This window comes from Podarcis vaucheri, assembly GCF_965113315.1.
Source record: "Podarcis vaucheri genome assembly, chromosome: 3".
In the NCBI taxonomy this organism is placed as follows: domain Eukaryota; kingdom Metazoa; phylum Chordata; class Lepidosauria; order Squamata; family Lacertidae; genus Podarcis; species Podarcis vaucheri.
In genome coordinates, this window is record NC_138761.1 from 35,796,500 (window position 1) to 35,816,782 (window position 20,283).

General features: G+C 42.0%; 2 protein-coding genes across 6 annotated transcripts; one reads left to right on the forward strand and one right to left on the reverse strand.

The window, feature by feature from the left end:
• Nucleotides 1-2,672: 2,672 nt before the first annotated feature.
• TRMT61B (tRNA methyltransferase 61B) lies at nucleotides 2,673-10,253 on the forward strand. Its single transcript, XM_082214856.1, has 7 exons — nucleotides 2,673-3,734; nucleotides 4,348-4,450; nucleotides 6,766-6,956; nucleotides 7,702-7,793; nucleotides 8,940-9,166; nucleotides 9,782-9,850; nucleotides 10,023-10,253. Exons 1-7 carry the CDS (start codon nucleotides 2,973-2,975, stop codon nucleotides 10,088-10,090), a joined length of 1,512 nt encoding a protein of 503 aa, XP_082070982.1. The 5' UTR covers nucleotides 2,673-2,972; the 3' UTR covers nucleotides 10,091-10,253.
• SPDYA (speedy/RINGO cell cycle regulator family member A) lies at nucleotides 9,749-20,283 on the reverse strand. Of its 5 annotated transcripts, XM_082214882.1 has the most exons (8): nucleotides 19,731-20,283; nucleotides 18,522-18,604; nucleotides 17,345-17,594; nucleotides 16,378-16,436; nucleotides 15,288-15,373; nucleotides 14,270-14,441; nucleotides 11,703-11,994; nucleotides 9,749-10,408 (listed from the first exon to the last, which is right to left on the reverse strand). In XM_082214882.1, exons 3-8 carry the CDS (start codon nucleotides 17,574-17,576, stop codon nucleotides 10,320-10,322), a joined length of 930 nt encoding a protein of 309 aa, XP_082071008.1. In that variant the 5' UTR covers nucleotides 17,577-17,594; nucleotides 18,522-18,604; nucleotides 19,731-20,283; the 3' UTR covers nucleotides 9,749-10,319. The 5 variants fall into 5 exon arrangements, with proteins under 5 accessions (XP_082071008.1, XP_082071007.1, XP_082071009.1 ...); XM_082214881.1 differs by lacking the exon at nucleotides 18,522-18,604 and having other exon boundaries at nucleotides 19,731-20,058; XM_082214883.1 differs by lacking the exons at nucleotides 18,522-18,604; nucleotides 19,731-20,283 and adding an exon at nucleotides 19,181-19,709.

Genomic DNA, 20,283 nt, shown 5'->3' on the forward strand with positions numbered 1-20,283 from the left:
AAGCCCGTGGGGATCCACAGCAGGATCTGCAACGCGGGATCCAATGCTTAGGAGTTGAGCTTGGGAAGCAACTAGTTGTCATGTTTGGCACGCCGCTATTCTGTCATAGCGGCCCTTGAGGCACTTCGTCGTCTCCACCCAGTTATTAAAAAAAAAAAATCATCATCATCATACCGGTTACGCGCCGGCAATGTGGAACAAAGGAAAGCTAGGCGATCGCTATGGCTTACTTGAAGCTTCAACCCGGGAGTAAGCCTCAGTGAACGCAGTAAAGGACCTCTGCTTGTTGAAGTCCATTCAAAGGCGACTATGGGATGGGGTGCTCAACTAGCCTCTGAGTAGACATGCCTGAGGCTGTGCTTGTTGCACTTATTTCTCCTTCACGTACTCCCGTCTTTCCTCTAAGGAGCTCAGTGACGGAGAAAAAAACCTCCTTTTATCTTCTTCGCAGGAGCAGGATAGACATTAATCACATGTGAAGTGGCTGTGTTCTGAAATGGGGGACAAAGGTTCTGCGGCAAAGAACTTTTACCTGTTCATGGTGGGTCCCTGCCCTGCTATCTGATTTGGTTGCTACAAACAGATTGGAAATTCTGAACACTGTTTCAAAATGGCTAACATGCTCACTGAAACATTTCCCCCCACATTCAGGCTTAAAATGGAATTACACCTCCAAAACGAATAAATGCTGTGCTCCAAACTCTAAAGATACTCGGTTCCCCTGTAACTTTATGGGTGGGATTTTTAATATCTAACTGGGGTACCAATAACATATTTGAATAGGTTATTTGAAATTAAGATAGCTTTAAAACCAGGCTTTGCTTGTGATTGGGCTTGCCGATCAGAAGGTCGGCGGTTCGAATCCCTGCAATGGGATGCGCTCCCATTGTTCAGTCCCAGCTCCTGCCCACCTAGCAGTTTGAAAGCACATCAAAGTGCAAGTAGATAAATCGATACTGCTCCAGTGGGAAGGTAAAACGGCGTTTCCATGCGCTGCTCTGTTCGCCAGAAGTGGCTTAGGCACGCTGGCCTCATGACCCAGAAGCTGTCTGCGGACAAACACCGGCTCCCTCGGCCTATAGAGCGAGATGAGCGCCGCAACCACAGAGTCGTCCGTGACTGGACCTAATGGTCAGGGGTACCTTTACCTTCTAAAGCCCCTTTTCCATTTAATTTTATACATTTTTTCATCTCAGAGGTGTATTCTCCACTTATATTTGCTCTGAATGCTCCAGTTTATCTAAACCAACTCATTTACAATGTTTCATGTGGCTTCTAATTTTGTCAATGTGGGACAGCAAAAGGAGCGGCTGCTGTATGGCCATACCAAGTAAGCTATGTTGAAGGACTCAAACTACTGGGATTCATGTCAGAAGGTTGTCTCCACTTGGCTGCTGCCTGTTTCTGACTCCTATCCTCCACTTGATGAATTCTCACCCATTATTAAGAATAGATTGGTACACCATACCACTAAAAAAAAGTTAATTGTTTAGAACAAAAAAGAAACAAAACACAGAAAATATTGCTCACAAACTGTTTATATTATCCCCATTGATTTTTGAGCTGCAGTATGTAGTTGACTGAAAAACTTTTTTATTTTTAATGTATTTTAATTCAATAATCTGTTTTTTTAAAAAAAAACATTGCAAACATTGCACCATCTCAGTAAGGACACTCCTAGTTCATGCACTTGTCTCTTTGAAGAACTGTTATTTGCCCTTTAGAAGTATTGATTTAGCTGTATGTCAGTTGATCGAGATTTACAGTGCAATCCAGCCATTCACTCAGAAGTCTCACTTATTCGGTAAGTGTCCGAATAAGTGTGCATAGGCTCGCTGCCGTAAATGATTACTCGATTGACACTTGTGCATTGTGACAACCGTACAGACTCCCCGCCCCTTTCATTAGAAACTTATAATTCTATCATGCTACACCTAAGAAGTAGGTATTCTGAGCATCCACAGCTGAAGAAAGGCTGCAGACGCTGGGAGACATGTGGGCAACCATGTGGAGCTAGATGGGCGCACGGCATTGACGTCACGCTTGCGCTCCTTCTCCCCAAAGGGACTACAGTCTCATTGTCCTATAGTAAAACGTCCACTTTCCATTTGCAGCGGATAAAGTCCTCCATTTGCGGGGCATGAGGGGTATAAAAAAATAGTGCAATAATTAAAATATGTGCATTTATGAATACAGCGAGAGAGTTTAAAGGCTCTCTTCCATTTCGGTGCTTTAAATGAACCATGCCTCCTTTCTTGGGGAGAAAGGGGGGCGGTACAAAAGAAGCCAGGCGACCATGACTTTTTGTTTTCCTGATAAGGCAGCTTTGTCTACGAAAGGCAGAACTCGATGAAGATGCAGGAATGAGCCTGCGCCGCTCGAAGCTGCCTCGATTTGGAAGACTGCAAGAGTGCCATTGACAAGCTTCTGTTTGCTGCGGGGGGTTGCTAGCACTGTTTTCTCCATTTAAAAAGAAGAAATAAGGCAGGGAAAGAGAACGGACCCTTCAAGACCAGCGGACCGAGGTTCAACAGGTCCAGTCTTCCCTATCACGGAAACGCAGTAGTGCGCACGATCATTTTCTGCAACCATTTCTAACCCAGCCTGCTCCGTTTTCACAATACGCCTGTCCCCTCTCTGGCCCCGCCCCTCGAGGAGCCTAATCGGAACCGGAGGTGGGAGCCGCGCGGAGTTCCGTTTGCTTTCCCCAATCCTTTGGTCCCTCCTTGCCCTGTTCTGCCCGGGCGCCTGCGAGGTTCCTACTAGAAGCCTACTAGACGTCCGCACTTTCGCCGACGGCCTCAGGCTCCACGGGGCTCCTGCACCGCCGTGCGTAGCGATGCAAGCCGCCCTCCGGCCCGGGGGAACCTGCAGCGGTGCAAACCCTGCGGTGGCCGTCGGAGAGACCTAGAGGAGAGGAGGGTCTGCGGGGCTCCTTGTCCCGGAAGAGGCGGCCGTGTATAAAAGCGACGATGAGGTGCTGGCGCCTCGGGAGCCTGCTGGAGGTGCGCGCTTCGAGCTGGGAGAGTCGGGCTGCTCTCGCGGGCAAGCAGCCGCGGCCGCCGTCGAGGGACACGCTGGGCTTCCAGGCTGCGGCTCCGGAGACCTGCAGCACCCACCCGAGGGAGCTGCAAGGGGCGCCGCTGCTGCTGCGCGCGGGGATCGGCTCCCTCGGCTCCAGCCGCAGAGCGCTTTCTAGCTCCGCCGGGGACAAGGATGGACGGGACGAGCCCCAGGGACCGCCGGCCGGCTCTGCTGCGGCTCCGGGGCCGGCGGTCGCTCGGAGGCGCGCGTGGCACAGGTCCCTCTCTCCCTCGGAGAGGCTGAGCCAGCTGGTCCAGCACGGGGAGCACCTTTCCCCGCACGTCGCAGAGGCATCCTCCTCCCCTCCTTTCGCTGACGTCGTTCCCCAGGAGGAACTCCAGCCGGATTGGGACTCTCCCTCCGAGGAGCTCCGGGACGCGCCTTCCAAAAACGCGCCCTTCCAGGCCGGGGATCTGTTCCTAGCGGAGAGCCGACGGAGGCGCGACGCCGAGTTCAAGAAGCTGTGTAAACTCGCCGCCGACGGAGTGCTGACGAGCACCTGGGGGGCGGTGAAGCACGCCGACATCGTGGGCAAACTGCCCGGGCAGATGTTCCGGACATCCACGGGCCACACCTTCCTGATTCGGAGGCCTTCGCTGGAAGAGTTTGTGTTGCTGATGGAGAGAGGACCCACCATCTCGTATCCCAAGGTGCGAGAGCTCTGCCGCTGCCGCTGCCGCCGCCGCCCCCAAGCTGTCGTTGGACTCCCGCTCCCATCAACCCCAGTCGACGTGGCCAATGGGCAGGGATGGCGGGAGTTGTAATTCCAGGGACAACCGGGTTGATCCAGCGATAGCGATGGAGGCGCCTTAAGGGGGAACCTGATGATGGCTTGGACCACTTTTTCTCCGATGGCTCCCGGAATTAAGGTTACTAGTACAGTAGTTGCAAAATCTAAGTGATGAATGGGGTTACAGGTCAGATGGCAGGTCCCAGAACAAAGTCCAGTGAGAGAGAGAGAAACCTGAAACACCGATTGCCCTGGTTTTAGAGCAGTAAATCTGGAGATTTCCCGTCTTAAGCCACCACCACCATTAGGTTCAGAATCTAAAATTACCTAATAGCCTCACTGTTTGAAAGGTTTACTAAGATATATAAATGAAACACTTTGAACACTGTAAAATGGTATATAAGTGCTGAGTAGTATTCTTATTTCCCATAAGTCTTAGCCAGCGGTTATCAATTTGCTTAAAAAGCACAAATATGCTATAAAGCACAAGGGCTAAGCTAAACATTTATGTTCTTTGCTTTTTTAACATGTAGGATATTAATGCAATGCTGCTGCTAATGGACGTCAGTCAAGGCGACACAGTGCTGGAAGCAGGTTCTGGGTCTGGTGGTATGAGTTTATTTCTATCACGAGCAGGTAAAATATTGTCTGTTGACAGAATGCCAGCTCTCCCACACATTTTAAGAACACAGGGAGCTTCCTTGTATTGGGTCAGATTGCCTGCCTAGCCCAATATTGCTTACTCTGACTGGCAGTGGCTTTCCAGGGTTCTTCATCTTATGCTATATGTCCCTTTTAATTGGTATGCTTAGGATTTAAACCCAAAACTTTCTGTATGCAAAACATGTGCTCTATCATTGTCCCCCTTGTCATTATTATGCCCTGAATTACTCTTGAATTACTCTAATTTATTCAAATTCAGTCCTACGTGCTGGGAACTTTAGCTGCTTTCCAGAAAATGGCAGAGCTCTCATTTCATCATGCAGGGCTGAAGTCAGAGGAAATGTTGGCATGTGAGAATGGATGCACTTTGGGGCATAGGAACACTCTTTAGGCACCTTGACACTGACACTTTGGACACTAAATGTGAGAATCAAGCCTTGGTGTACTGTCCCCTCCTTTCAAATTACATACTGCCTTTCACTAATAAGTTCAGGGCGCTGTACATTATTATTATTTATTGAATTTATATACTGTCCTATACCTGGAGGTCTCAAACATGGGGCTATGCCATTTTTAAAAACCACAAACAATTCAGGAAAGTTCATTGGACTAAGTGAGTGATTAGCTCAGGGGAGCCAATGTGCTGAACACCAAAGCCCTGGTGGTGTTGGACTGCAAGTCCTGGTCATCACTGCATGCTGGTTGGGGCTGATGGGAGTTGTAATCCAAAAACATCACAAAGGCACCAGGAATTGCTTTCGATTAGCCTTAGGTTGCCCAGTCAGCATCACAGCTGCTTGTAGATTTAATCATGGGCCTTCCTGTCCCAGGGACGCGGGTGGCGTTGTGGGTTAAACCACAGAGCCTAGGACTTGCCAATCAGAAGGTCGGCGGTTCGAATCCCCGCGATAGGGTGAGCTCCTGTTGCTCGGTCCCTGCTCCTGCCAACCTAGCAGTTCGAAAGCACGTCAAAGTACAAGTAGATAAATAGGTACCGTTCCGGCGGGAAGGTAAACGCCGTTTCCGTGTGCTGCTCTGGTTTGCCAGAAGCGGCTTAGTCGTGCTGGCCGCACTGTATGCCGGCTCCCTCGGCCAATAAAGTGAGATGAGTGCCGCAACCCCAGAGTCGGTCACGACTGGACCTAATGGTCAGGGGTCCCTTTACCTTCCTGTCCCAGGCCAGGACCAGCATTCTGGTAACTACACCTAGCTGTTATTACAAGGTAATTGCATAAATGTGCAGGCATACTTCTGTGACTAATACAATCTGCTATCTTGAAGTGCAGCTCCTGCCTTTCATTATTTATTCTGTTATTGCCAAGTTGAGCACTGCTTTCCTTTCAGGTGAAGACATCCAAGTCCTCAGTCTGGCTTGGAGATCTATAGCAGATATCCACAGTAATATCTATTAGGTCATATTTGTCATCCTGACTTAAGAGCTCAACTTCTTCTTGCTTGTTTCCCATCCTCTGTGTATCTGCGTAGAAACAACTGAAACCACGAGTCATTCTTCCACACACTGCTGCCTCTGTCCCACTCCGTAGGGAGTCACCTGCCACCACCACACGTCTCTTCCTTAGAATCATAGAGTTGGAAGTGACCATGAGAGTCATCTAGTCCAATCTTTTTGCTCAACATGGGGCTCAAACCCACAACCCTAAGATTCTGAGTCTCGTGCTCTACCAGCTGAGCTATCCCAGGAACTGATATCCCAGGAACTCTGCAGGTGCATAGGAATTTGCCTTATACCAAGTCAGACCCTTGGGCCATATAAGCTCAGTAAGGCAGCAGGCCTTGAGGGTTTCAGACAGGAGTGTTTCTCAGCCCTAACTGGAGATGCCAGGGAGCTTCTGCATGCAAACCAGATGCTCCACCGAGCTATGGCCCTTCCACTAAAGCACATTGCAATGCTGTATGTTAGCAGCTTAAAATTTGGTGGCTCCTGAAAACAACCAGTGGGGGATAAGCAATGACTCTAGGAGGTGAGTGCCATAATAGTATTGCAGTTTTATATTGTAAACTGTGCTGTGATCCTTGGATAAAAGGCAGTATAGAAATGTTAATAATAATAATAATAATAATAATAATAATAATAATAATAATAATAAAGCCCTACTGCCATGTAAGCTTTATAGCCCTGTTAGCCATTATGCTCTGAGTGGTTGTGATATTAGGAAATAAGTTATAATATCTGGTATGCTAGTGTTTCATTTCCTGTGTCATTTATTCAACTTGGCATAAATGAAGAGAGCAGTAACTAATTTTGGTTCAATTTTATTTGTTTTCAGTTGGGCCACAGGGACGTGTTGTAAGTTATGAAGTCCGGAGAGACCACTACAGAGTGGCGAAAAAGAATTATAAGAGGTGGCGTGATGCATGGAAAATAAGTCATCCTTTAGAGTGGCCAGATAATGTGGATTTCATTAATGAAGACATTTTAACAGCAGCTGAGGCTTTGAAAAATGTAACATTTGATGCAGTAAGTATATTTAAAACAACAACAACAAAGAAACAAAACGGGCACCCTGTTTCTGGAATTATCACATCTCCCCCTGAGAAAAGAGAGATATGAGAAAAGTGGATTGGTCTTTTTTCAAAGCTAGAAAGCAAGTACTTAGTAATGGTACATTTAGGGAGCAAAAAGCTAGTGTAAAGGAAGCCAGTTTAAGTTAAGGTGGTAAAAAGTTACACTAGATTCAAACTTTATTCAGCAGTGGTGTTACTGCTGGTCTAATATCCTCATAGATTTGCACAGAAAACACATCTTTTATATTCTCCTTTAAAGTTTTAAAAAACAGAGTAAGTTCTGTTCTCCAACCCAATTCATTCTTTGAAACAGTGAGTAGAAAAGGCTTCCATTAGAAAGAAACTTGTGAGGGTTTTTGATTGAAATCCTGATAATTTCTGCTTCAGTTTTTAACTGGGGTTTTTTGTGGTGGTGGGTGGGCAGTTACTTCTAGTGAGCACAGAGAAGGTATATCGAGATTTCAGTGTTTGCTGGAAGGCAAATAAAAATAATACTATTATTACTGTTAGTATTAATGGTGATGCTATTTTGTGTTATTGCAACTCACCATGACTTTTCCATTACCTTGATCACTTTCTTTTCACCTTTTAATATAATTTATCCAAATTAATATTCTAATATCCTCATAGATTTGCACAGAAAACACATCCTTTATATTCTCCTTTAAAGTTTTCAATGATGTATGTTTCTTCCATAGATAGCTTTGGATATGCTTGTGCCCCAGAACGTTTTATCTGTGGCTATCCCAAATCTTAAAATGGGGGGCGTTTGTGCAGTATACCTTGCAAAGTAAGTATTGATCCTGCCTATTTACATGCTCCTTTCTGCTACATGGAGTGATAGCTTCATTAAACTTGCAATGGCTTCATGCAGTTTGTTTATAAATGGTCTTAAAGATTATTATAAAGTACATTTATCCTAACTTCAGATTTCCAAAAAGCTATAATAACTGACAGACACAATTTTCTTGGTCCAATATACTGTTATTTATAGTGGACTGAGATTGAACCTTCCTCCTTGTCCTCCCTCCTTTTCCTGTCTCCCTTTGCATATCAAGCTTCAATGAAAAGAATGTGGTTTATTAAAACAGCTTCCTGTGGCATCCAAACTGGGGAAACTGTGACTTAACAAACTGCAATATATTCCTCTAAGCCAGGCACCCAAGAAGGGAAAATACAGATCTAAGGCTCTTTCTTAAAGTTGTTTTGACTGAGATCTTTCTTAAAGTTGTTTTGACTGAGATGTTCTTTTGACCTGTTGACTGAGATCATTGCATCTAATATGGTTTTAGTATAAATGTTATTGTAATAGACTTTTGATATGCTGCCTTGTGTGCTTCTAAGCTGAAGGGGAAAAGCAAAATATTAATGTTTAGATAGCATTGGGGCTAGTCAGTTACATCATCAGTGTGTCCTAGTTCCTAATAAGTGATAACTGATGGCTGTTTGTCATGTTTTATAGTCTCGTTGCTCTTTGGGATAAACGAACTTGTAGTTCAGGCAAGAAAGCTAGTTTAGTAAAAACATTTGGGCTGGCTACAGTCAAATTTAAATATAGCTCTTTAACCAAGTGAAATACTGCGGCCCTATGCACACTTACTTGGAAGTGGGACTAACCTCTGATTGAATAGGCATATGATAGGTTTACAATACAGTGGTACCTCTGGTTACGTACTTAATTTGTTCTGGAGGTTCGTTCTTAACCTGAAGCACCACTTTAGCTAATGGGGCCTCCTGCTGCTGCCACACTGCCATTTCTGTTCTTATCCTGAAGCAAAGTTCTTAACCCAAGATATTATTTCTGGGTTAGCGGAGTCTGTAATCTGAAGCGTATGTAACCCGAGGTACCACTGTACAAACTATTATATTTTATACATTTATGCATATGTGTAGATTTATTCACTGGCAATATATATTATTTGAATTCTTCTAAAAGTATCACCCAGGTTATTGATCTGGTGGAAGCCATCCGGACCAGCAAGATAAACCTTTTTTGTGAAAGGATAGTTGAGGTGACACACAGAGATTGGATAGTAATCCCAGCTTCCTGGAAAATTGGTGGCGTTTTCCACAATATGAAATCCAATCAGAACAAGAACAATGAATCAGCTTGTCATGATGAAAATGAGGAGATTCCTGCTCAACAGAACAAAGAAGATGATGGTATGGACCAAGTTCTAATGAGATCTTGTTTTGTGGCAGTCACTAGAAGGTTGCAGTCCCACATGCTGTGGTCGAGATGTGAACCTTTATGTAAAATGCAGCCTGAGCTGCCCACCAGCAGACTGTTGCTGGGTACGCAATCTGCTACTGTATTTTTGTCTGTAAGGGCCTGGTATTGGGTTCTTATTTATGATGGTGATATTCAGTGTTGAGCAAGTGAAATTTCCCTTCCTCTCCTCTGTCCTGCAGCCTCTATGGGCCCCCCAAATCTGCTCCAGGGAATCACCCGGATCTCTGGAGCATATCTGGGGGGCTGCAGAAAGGAGGAGAGTAGAAATCTGTTTCACTCATGAATGGGCACAACTGAATATTGTCCACTGAGATTTCTAGCCCACCTTTCTAGTACCTTTACCACTCTTGTCTTTGAGGAGTGAGGACATATGAGAGAACAAAGATCTGTCTAGAGAAAAGAGAGAAGGGGTTTTCCAGAAGTGGGAGGGAAGGAAACAACAAATGGGTTCAACGTGGAAAAGAATGTCCCGAGGTAGAATTATGTATATCAGAAATTGGAATTAAGAGTGCTGCACAACAACTTTCTAAATTTTATTTTAACAGCTCTCATTTCTGATGAGACAAAACCACCATATATTGCTAGACCTTACCCTTGGCAAGTTGGGCACACAGGTAAGAATGGCTTGGCAAATATTTTATAAGATATACATTTATTACTACTATTTTTTCATAAGCACTATTACTTTTTCAAAGAAAAATGGAATTAATTAATAAATATTTCTGCTTTCCGGCTACTTATGTGTGGTATCACTAATGCTGATGTTTTATTTTCCTTCCAAACTAGCCTTTCTTGTCAAGCTGCGGAAATTTAACCCGGCATATCCAAATACTACTTCAAGTGGTATATGCTGATTTGAAGATTGCACTTCACCAGGATTAAAATTGTAAATTATATCATTGTTGTTTATGCAAATTAGGAATCCACAACTTTGATTTATGTTGACAATATTTTTGATACTAAAAGATTCAGTGAAATACAAAACTTTAAAGAATAAATCATATATTGTGAAATGTATTTCATTCAGACAATTAATTGGGCTTCCTGATAATTTCTTAAGTTGTTGGCTGAAGTGTGGTTTTTTTATTCTTCATTTCCAGTAAACCAGTCCATGGCTTTATCTTGACATGTGCAGCTACTTTTTCTTCCTTTGTTGGGCAGATGTTTGCAATCTATGAAAAATTAGGGAAGAAATTCACATTGAATGCATATGGGATTATAGTGCAGTTTGTCCCAGGTAACGTGACGTGCTTATTGTGTTCTATAGGATGGGTTACACTTATAGGAGCAGTGGATAATTAATGTAGGATGAAAAATGTCTGTTCTCCATCTATAAACAAAGAAAAGGTTGTAAAGTGGCTTGCCAATGAAATGCTACGCTTGTTCGGGAGCCATCTGTTGTTCTTCCCTACAGCTGGGTAGTTGAATCCTTACTACGGTAACTGCTGTATTACCCCACATACTCACTGTGAGTGACAGATGCTACTTCATTGCCAACTGCTGAGTTCATCCCATCATTTGTACATAAAGAACTGACAAATCAGGATCCTCTTACAGCAGTGCTTTTATACTAACAACAGAAGGTGTCACCCTACATTTGTTTAGCACTATAAACATAAATCTGAATTAAAGGAGTCACCAAGAAGTCAACAAGGAGGAGTATAGAATTGCTATCTTAGAACTAGAGGAGATCGCTTTAAAGCAAAAAGTTGATCACTTTTGATAGACGCTGCTTGATTACTTCATGTCTTGATTACTACATATCTTACCAAGCAGTTAGGTTCCAGAGACAGTGTTCATCATTTTTTTATTTTTAAAAAGTATATCCAGAAAACACACACATGCTTTTAACATTTCTTTTCACTTTCCCAGCACTAATGTTTGTAGGAGAATCAGTTTCGCTTTTAATTGAACTTACAAAACTCAGCTCATATTTGATGTAATTTGCTGGAAAACTGAGTTGAGTGGCTTTGAGAAGGGGCTATAAAGTAGCTAGGCTTAGATTTTTCTTGTAGTTCATTTTACAAAATCTATCATTTACCAAATTCACAATTTAGAAGGGAAGGGAAGCATTCTATAAATGACTGAGAAGGAGAGATAGAACAATCATAAGGACCAGGGACAGAGAGAAGCTTCCATCCAGGAAAAAGCTGGAATGCGAACACCACCACCAAAGGATGCAGGTGTGATCAAAACATTATGCCCAGAACTGTGTTTTATGCACATGTTGCACATATGACAATGGCTTTTCTCCGTCAAGGAGGCTGTAAGTAACTATGATCCACCTACGAGGCTTAAAGGATGTAGATTCAACCTATACACCAATAGCGATAACATTGCTGAGAATATTGAGTATACCTAAGCAAGTTTCATTAAATCAAGGGTATTGACTTCTGAATGACACAGCTAGTATGGGGCTGTCAAGGTAGCATAAATAAAATTACTTCAGTGTTTACCATACCATACCTTGTGAATAACAGTGCAGAGATGGCTCAGGTATTTTACCAGCTGGAAGAGAGTCATGCAATCCCTGAGGTATATGTTGTTCCATCATTTCCAGTGTGCCATTGGAGGAAGAGGAGGATAATCCCAGCCGTATGTATCTTGTCTTTTTCCCACAAAGCAAACAGTCTGTAGGTGTGGCATTGGGTCCTCGAGGAAACTGTACTCCATCTCTGCTATTGTTTCTTGTAGCTCCACTATGATGAATAGAACGCTCCCGCTGCCATATATAATGTGTGGAAGCTATAGCCATTACCTGTGTTTAAAAAAACCAAAAAACCAAAATGGAGCTATTATCAGAACAAGCAAATAATGCATAAAAATCACAAAGGATCATTAGTTGGTGTTGTTAGCTTTCTTAATTGCTAGTAAAACAGTTACAGAGCAGGGAACAGGAATGAGCTGCTATTTATTGGACTACTTTTTAAGATCCTGAACAAACCACTTTTCCACTCCTGGGAATGTTAATTAGGCCTAACTTAGAACAAAAACACATTTTTTCATTTACTAACAGCTATCCAGATATACAAAAGACTAATAAATTACACATAATTAAAACTGTTATTTTTTTCAAATTTTGATTATCTATTTTAATACATGTGTAAACAATGTGCGACTTGATAAATAATGTAACATTTGATAGATAATACTAATACATTAGTAGATAGGTAGCCGTGTTGGTCTGCCATAGTCAAAATAAAAAAAATTCCTTCCAGTAGCACCTTAAAGACCAACTAAGTTAGTTCTTGGTATGAGCTTTCGTGTGCATGCACACTTCTTCAGATACACTGAAACAGAAGTTGCCAGATCCTTCTATATAGTGAGAAGGTGGGGAGGGGTGTTACTCAGAAGGGTGGTGGGAATGGGAGATAGGCAGATAGCTGAGAGAGCCTGTTGACGACTGTAATAGGTCTTACAGGAAAAGGCAAGAGGTGAGAAGGTGAGAAATGGTTTAGTCATGTATAGTGAGATAAGAATCCAATGTCTTTCTTCAGCCCAGGTCTTTCCATGGTTTTAAGTTTGGTAATGAGTTGTAATTCAGCAGCTTCTCTTTCCAGTCTATTTCTGAAATTCCTTTGTAGTAAAACAGCTACTTTGAGATCTTGTATAGAATGTCCTGGGAGATTGAAGTGTTCTCCTACTGGTTTCTCTGTTTTGTGATTCTTGATGTCAGATTTATGTCCGTTTATTCTTTGGCGTAAAATACATTAGTATTTTAGCATTTAACTTCCATGAAAATGAAACGCAGCTCCTGTCTTGAACTGTGGGGAAAGCAGACTACTGTACTACTTTACATCCAAAAAACCTGTGAACTATTCTGTAATAGAAAATCTCATTTGAGATAGTAAAGCTTCTAAGTCTATGGCTTCAGGTTTATGCATGAAGGAAGAAGATTTAAAGCTTCTATCCCTTGTTCATTTAAACTTTTGTTGTTTCGTCCAAACTTGGGAAACATGGGTTTAAAACCATGGGTTTAAAACCAGAATCTCTCTTCACATATAAAGAGGATGGGGGGAGCATGTGAACTCAAGGCCCATGGTTGTAAGAATAAACTACAGTTTGTCATTGCATCTGTACTAGGCCAATTTCTTAGTGGTGAAATTAGTTTTATGATGGGTAAAGCAGACAGGCAAAAGAACAGGCCTGCTGATCAAAGGCCTATTTGGTCTAGCATCCTGTTTCCCACACTGGCCAGCTAGGTATCTCTGGGAAATTCACAGAGAACCCCAAATACTGTAAATTTTCTTTGTAGGGGATCTGATGCATTGCAATTACCTCCATTGGTACTATGAAAGTCTCCATTCTATGGTTTTATTTTAATTTTCTCCCATTTTCCTGAGTAAAAATCGGGAAGATTTTTTTTTGTAAATGTGTTTACCACTGCCCTGCCCCAAACTAATTTTTTTATTCACAATCCTGATTATTCTACTAAGTAGCAACCCTTTTCACCTGAGTTTGATGGTAATCCATTAATGGGAAAGCTGGCTATATGGTACCATAAAGGTCTTTTTCGGGAAGAGAAACAGCATTAGCATTTCCTTACCAATGGTCTGACTATATCCTTAATTCACGTTAGTAATAAAAGCAAAGTATGCTGTTTGATAACTGCTTTCTTGCACTTTGCATAGTTAGCCAAAAGTAAGTTCACTGATTCTAAAGGTGCTTACTCCCAAATAAGTGTGAATACAACTGCAGACTTGGTCAATTTTAATGCATTTTTTTTCTGTTTAATTTGCCAGTGTAAACATTCCCTGTGAATGGTTTCATATTTTCCAATAATTGCTAATGTCATTATTTCTGATAAGGGAATCCCCTTCGTTGAAGGTAAATAATTGGTTGGGATGTTTTGAAAACAAAGTATCAACCAGCAGTTAAATTGAGCCACTCATTATAGCTGGGTGGATAATGTTTACAAACAGTTCCTTTATATAGCTTGGTGAAAAAACAGAAAGAGGCTTGTTACAAAACAGAATCTGCCTATTAAAATTCATTTGCTCTTTCTTGATGCATATAAAATATACCCGCCTTACCTCCTCACAGCAGCGTCTGCTTACAATAGCCCTATAATCCATCTTGCTCCAGAGTTCATCCCTTCGAATTAAGAAATCAGGAAAAAGCTTTCTCCAGGATTTTCCTAAAGCCCATGGGAAAATCTCATATTTTGACTCTTCATCATCTTCTTCAACTGTATTTGCCAGGTACCTACAATGATGAGGACTATGACTCACTTAAATATGGTTTTGATCTCATTTGTATACTGCTAAGTTTCTCCCTCCTCTTTTTCTTTGGTATTTATATACATTCCAAAGTGCTGAAACTTTAGTTACCAAATGATTTTTCACCAGATGAAAAGATGGGCACACAATTAAGAATGCTGAAAATCTCAAGATTAACATATAGAAAGCATGTTTCTACTTCTTAAAAGGTTTGAAAGTGTGGGGGCAGTGCTTAATGAAGTATCATAAGCCAGAGTGTATGCTGAATATCATTTTTTCTATTGTGCAGTGGGCGGGATTCTTGTCCCTCACGGCTAACAGAAACAGAGCAAATGAGGCAAATCAAAAGAAAACAAGAAAACCGTGTTTATGGAAGACAATCTTATTCGGCTACGAGTGATCACCAAAGCAGAAGCATAGAGGATACATTCAAAGGTGGCACCTGGGAAATAAAAGCCCAGTTGATTCTTATGAAGGCTTTGTGCTGTGGTGGGCTTTTCTCCCTCAGCAACCTTTATTGGGCGGCCGGGGGGGGGGGAGCTTTTCAAATAAGGAGGATGCTTTGGGAGACAAAAGTCTTTATCTGCAGAAATCAATGACAGTTTAACAACTAATAAACTAGGTTCAACGGGTAATTTACCACCATAGTCTTGGCACCCGCATATTAATCTCCAACATGCTATAAGCCTTCAAGAGTCAAGACCCCATCCTAAATAAGTAATTGAAGGTGCAGTAAGGTTTATTTCTAACGTCACTGTTATCTCAAATAATAAAGTCTTAAGAAACCTCTGACACATTTTAATTGTAATCATAATATTTGGAAAATACTTACAGAGCTACAAAGAAATTAAGCCTGGTGTGTTCGTTTATACTGTAGCCAGCTCGCTTGAAATAAACAAAAGTCATTGCCAAAAGGTACTGTTGGAAAAGGTAAAATATCAATTTCTGGCTATTATTTTTTCTTAAAATGACTTAACATTTCCCTAAAATATATTTTCACCAGTAGGGCAAAGCATATACTTCATTTTCATTAAGTGAATCTGGCATTAACAGTATGGTCCTCATATTTTAGCTGCAATATATTAATGTGCAGTGAAAGCGGGACTGTGATCATAACAACTAGTAGAAAATACATAGTTGTATCCTCTGACAAAGAGGCAGAATGGCGAGCCAAGGTCTGTGAATGGCTTCTTAACAAGGGGAAATGGGTCATTCCTTCAAAAACATTTTCTAGTATACCTTGTATTCCATACATCTGACCAGAAAAACAGCAGAGATTCATGAAGCTCTCAGTCTCAGCAGATTAAGTGTGATCAAACATTTTTGCAAGCAGAGTTTTTTAAAATGCCTTGCTCATCTAGGAAGCTGGTCCCGCTGAATTCATTGGGAACTTCCTAGTAAACAATTTTATCTAATCAAAAAAGCTTTAAGTGAATCATGTTGTTTAAAACAAGAGCATAGGCATTAAGATAAATGGAACATGAGTTTAATCTGAAACAAATGTTTCAAAGGACAGCCTGCATATTATATGTGAACTGGAACCCAGCCTCCGGAGCTTCTAGTTTTGGCTGCCACAGACTGGAAAAACAGGGACTTCTATTTGCATTTGCAAGATATGTACAGTTCAGAGGGCCACAATGAGTGGTATTCAATGATTCCCCCTTCTCCTCCGCATGTGCCCTACGCCATCCACAAATCTGCTCTGGAGGATTGGAGGAACTCCCAGAACAAATTAGAGAGCATGTGAAGGGAGGAGAGAGGGAGGTCATTCCATTGCGCAGGAAGAAGTTATGCTGAGGGAATGATTTGCTGAGCACAAGACTGAATACAACCCCAAATGCGCTGGCCTGTAATTGAAACAAAATCCTCAATTTCCTCACCCTTAAAGTTTCACAGACTTTCAAGACAACACCCAGTTTTACCTTGTCTGAAATTTTACAGCAACAATCCATCCACAAGAAATCTTGAATCAAGTCATCATCTGTAAAATAAGCCAGCTGTGACATACACAATTATATGCAAAGCTCAAGAAGCATTAATTCAAGACAATCCTTTAACAAATTAAAACAATTTGCTCTTCCCCTTCCAGGCAAATGGAAGCAGAACTGTTTCTCACTACTGACCTAGAGAATTACTTGACAGAACATTTGAGCGCAGAGGTTATTCTAACCAGGCTGCTTTCAGATGGGAGTTTATTGTGTGATGGGTACTCCTCATGCATGCAATTTTTTTACATCATAGCAACATGTCAGCACATATTCCCTGTCCTACACCTTTAGTCTAAATTTACCGTACTTTCTGGGGAAAATCCAATACGTTGGTTTTTTTTAATCCAATGACTCATTTGTGTTATTACAATATTTAGACCCCATCTGGAGGCATATTAAATTAACAGATTCAATAGAAGCACTCTCTCCATTCTCTAATGGTGATTTTCTGCACCCTCCCCTGCTGTGCCCTAGGCTCCCCCTAAATGTTCTGTGAAGGGTTCCCCAACCTTCTGGAGCAGATTTAGAAGGGGGTCAATCTGCAGTGCAAGGGCGTGCCAAAAATGGTCGTCTCATCATTCTACTGACTTTTTCTTCCATCTACAAAGACATCTGTAGGCAATCACCACTGGATGCTACCCAAATAGTCTAGTTTATAGTACATTATGCATGCCAGTATCTCATGATGACCATCATGATGTAGTGAAGTCAGCCTTGAGTATGGCTCAGTGAGATACAGTTTTAAGCTCCCATATACCCCTTCTAGCTTATAAGGTAATTTCAGATTAGTCTTTATGAAATGTCTCACAAAAAAGCATTTTGGACACAACTGCTTTTGAATGTGAAGTTCTACACGCATATACTTGGTGCATTTTACAAAATGATTTATAAAGGAACCTACCAAATAGCTTAAAGAAAGCTGTCATTTCCTGACGCTGAATTACAAGACATGAACCTTTTGGCCGTTTTGGCTTCTTATTATTAATGTTTTCCCCATAGGTCTCCTGGCTATCTTTAAATTTCGGTCGTTTAAGGCTAAGAGCTTTTTTTTGTTGATAAGATCTGGATGCACTTGATTTTATACGAACAGTGACACTGGGAGGTGTCTGACAGCAGCTCTGATTGTGTTTCATTTTTCTAGATGAAGTTACCTGTTAAAATAAAAATTAAATTATTAGCTGAATTGATAATGCATGAGAGAGGCATTAATCTCTCTTCTCCAGTTTTACTTTCAGTATTATGAGAAATGTTATTTAATAGATTTTTATATTCTTTCCCATTAATTTTGATATTACTTCCTGCAAGTTGTACTATGTAATAGTACTGTACAGGCATTAGCCCCACTTTCCCAAGCACTTGCTATCAACAACTTTGCGGGTGTCAGGAATTTTACTTTCTGCAATATGGCAACCCTAAAATAGTGTAAATGGTACAATTTCATTCTTACAACCAGGCCTTGCATCCCTTTTGATGTCACATGCTTCCCTTTTCTACCTATAGAGGGAATGCCTTTAAAATACTCTTATTTCTTACGAGCACCCATGACAGTTTGTGAGGTTAAGTATGGAAAGACAGGAACCTGTGCACTTCGCAATTTGCCTTCTCTTCTTTGCGGAGTTTCTCCTTTCTGCTTCACTCTATTTTGCCCCAGCCCCTTTTGCAAACCTACACAGCAAATAAATATGGAGTGGCCATGACTGACAGATCAGAACAAGGTCCGATTGTTCCTGGGCAGAGTCACTAGGGTAGTCTATTTAAACTGGGTGAAAATGAATGTCCATGTTTATTGGATGGAATCTAAATATTCACATTTGAAAAATGATTAAATCGGTTATTCACACACTGCAAAAACGTCACATAACAGTGACTCCTGAAAGCAGTTTCACAACATGTGAAGTTGGTAAATATGAACCATAGCATAGCATTTGAATCTATTACTCCTGTGGGTCGTCCCCCACCCCCCACCTTGCACACCTCTCCCTTAGATTTCTAAGGACTGGTAAAAGGGGAGGAATTTCAGCTTGCCTGACTCAGTTGAGGTGTTCTTGCCCAAATATAGCCTTTTCCCACCCACATACCCTTTCGTGTGATGGAGCTGGACATTCCTTGCCAGTGTGCAGCAGGAGTCTGTATCTCTCACTCCTTGTACTAGTTTTCAGTGCTGGGGATTATCAGGGAAATTCATTATTTATTTATTTTCACCATTGCCTCCCCCCTGGAAAAAAACCACACCCCGCTATCTGAAAAATTCAAAACCTGGTTGGCCTCCTGCCCTCCAAAAATAAATGTTTGGAAAGCTTAGAAACGAGGAAGTGGTGTAGGCACAAGTGTCAGTCAACAGCACAAACAGAGCCTCACATGGAGATAAAAATCCTCACAGGGAGATCTCCACCCTTTCTGCACAACATCCCTTAATGGTGCTCCAACAGAGAACTGCATGAGTAGAAGTGGGAATATAGCAGCGATTTGTATACCGGCCTTACCATTTTATATGAAGCAGCTCCATTCAACCTTTAGGACCTTTCAGCAGGGGGGGTGGAGTGGGGAGGAATAAAAGGGGGGGTAGAGCCGTGTTATGTAAGCCACCTGCAAACTAATATTATTATGATTATATTTAAAATGGCTGCCAGGAGCTGTGAGGATAGTGATAGCGGTCATGTTTTTGGGTTTTTTTTACAAACATCCCACAAACACCCACAAACATCCTTTCATATAAAGGACATATCAAACGTGTTACCTTGTATCCTTCAGTGCTTATAAGTACTTCTGTGGATTCAATGCCCTCCTTTTTTGAGGGTATATATTTTGCTTTTTTAATTTTTAATTTTCAGGAGCAGGATCCTTTGGCCCAGAGGGTGGAGCTAGACACAGCTCTCTCCCTCTGGCCGAAGGATATCAGTGCCATTTATAAAGCAGCATCACTGCAGAATTTCCTCTACAAGAAACTTGTTGTATGTTGTGCTTGTTTGAAGAAGCCCTATCTGCTGTTATAAATAAAAGATTATCCCTGCTGCCACCTTGCTGCTTCTGCTTCTGCGGTTGACGGAGGCAGCAATGCTGTGAAGGGACAGAAAGTACTTAAGAGCGGCCTGTTGCTCCCTGAAAAGAAGCAGTATCATTGTGGCATTCCCAAGAGAACTACCTGGATTGGTCATAGACAAAGGATTGACAAAGTCAGTCCAGGCCTTTCGTTTCCCTTCATGAAAATCCGTGACCCAAAGACTGAACTAGGATTTTCAGCTATTGGCACCCGGAAACATGAGCTACCAGGAAAGCGCGACAATTACCTCAGGTTATATGCAACCTGCATGGGGAAAGAAAACGGGCTGGATCACAACCAATCGCCACCAATCAAAAAATCTCCTCAGACTGACATTTTCATTTGCCGTAAGAAGGGATCTCAGCATCACCCAGGGCAAGGAGCCACCCCCACTACATCCAATCAGGACGCAGGCACAAGAAGCCTTGGCCAATTAAAATGCAAGGGACTGAACAATCCGCCCTGGTAAGGAAAGGATGCCCTAAAGCGCTAGGCCAGAGGGAGAAAAGGCACCAGCCAATCAGGGGGAAGCGAGCCTTGTTGCTAAGACTCCCAAAAGCTTCCCTTCCGGAGACACGTGAGTGAGGAAGTCTGGAAATCACATACAGCCATCCTACTGATATGTAATAAATGTGCTGTTGTTTTTTACTTGAAGTATTTAGAGGCTACCTTTCAGGTCATCCCCTCTCAAGATGGCTTCCAGCATATAAACTTAGAATGTATATAACAGTAATCAGCAATAACCCTAAAACACTTTAACTACAACATTAAGAATAGAATTCCAAAAACCACAATGTCAT

What these genes read in the sequence shown, in the direction of transcription:
- TRMT61B (XM_082214856.1), top strand. Translation starts at nt 2,973, where the DNA reads ATGAGGTGCTGGCGCCTCGGGAGCCTGCTGGAGGTGCGCGCTTCGAGC. An exon ending in CCACCATCTCGTATCCCAAG is followed by an intron (nt 3,735 to 4,347) that starts GTGCGAGAGCTC and finishes TTTAACATGTAG; the next exon opens with GATATTAATGCAATGCTGCT. An exon ending in ACAGAACAAAGAAGATGATG is followed by an intron (nt 9,167 to 9,781) that starts GTATGGACCAAG and finishes TTATTTTAACAG; the next exon opens with CTCTCATTTCTGATGAGACA.
- SPDYA (XM_082214879.1), bottom strand. Translation starts at nt 18,882, where the DNA reads ATGCAGTTCTCTGTTGGAGCACCATTAAGGGATGTTGTGCAGAAAGGG. An exon ending in GTGAGGATTTTTATCTCCAT is followed by an intron (nt 17,595 to 18,801) that starts GTGAGGCTCTGT and finishes TTATTTTAACAG; the next exon opens with GTAACTTCATCTAGAAAAAT. An exon ending in CTTAATTTCTTTGTAGCTCT is followed by an intron (nt 14,442 to 15,287) that starts GTAAGTATTTTC and finishes TCATCATTGTAG; the next exon opens with GTACCTGGCAAATACAGTTG.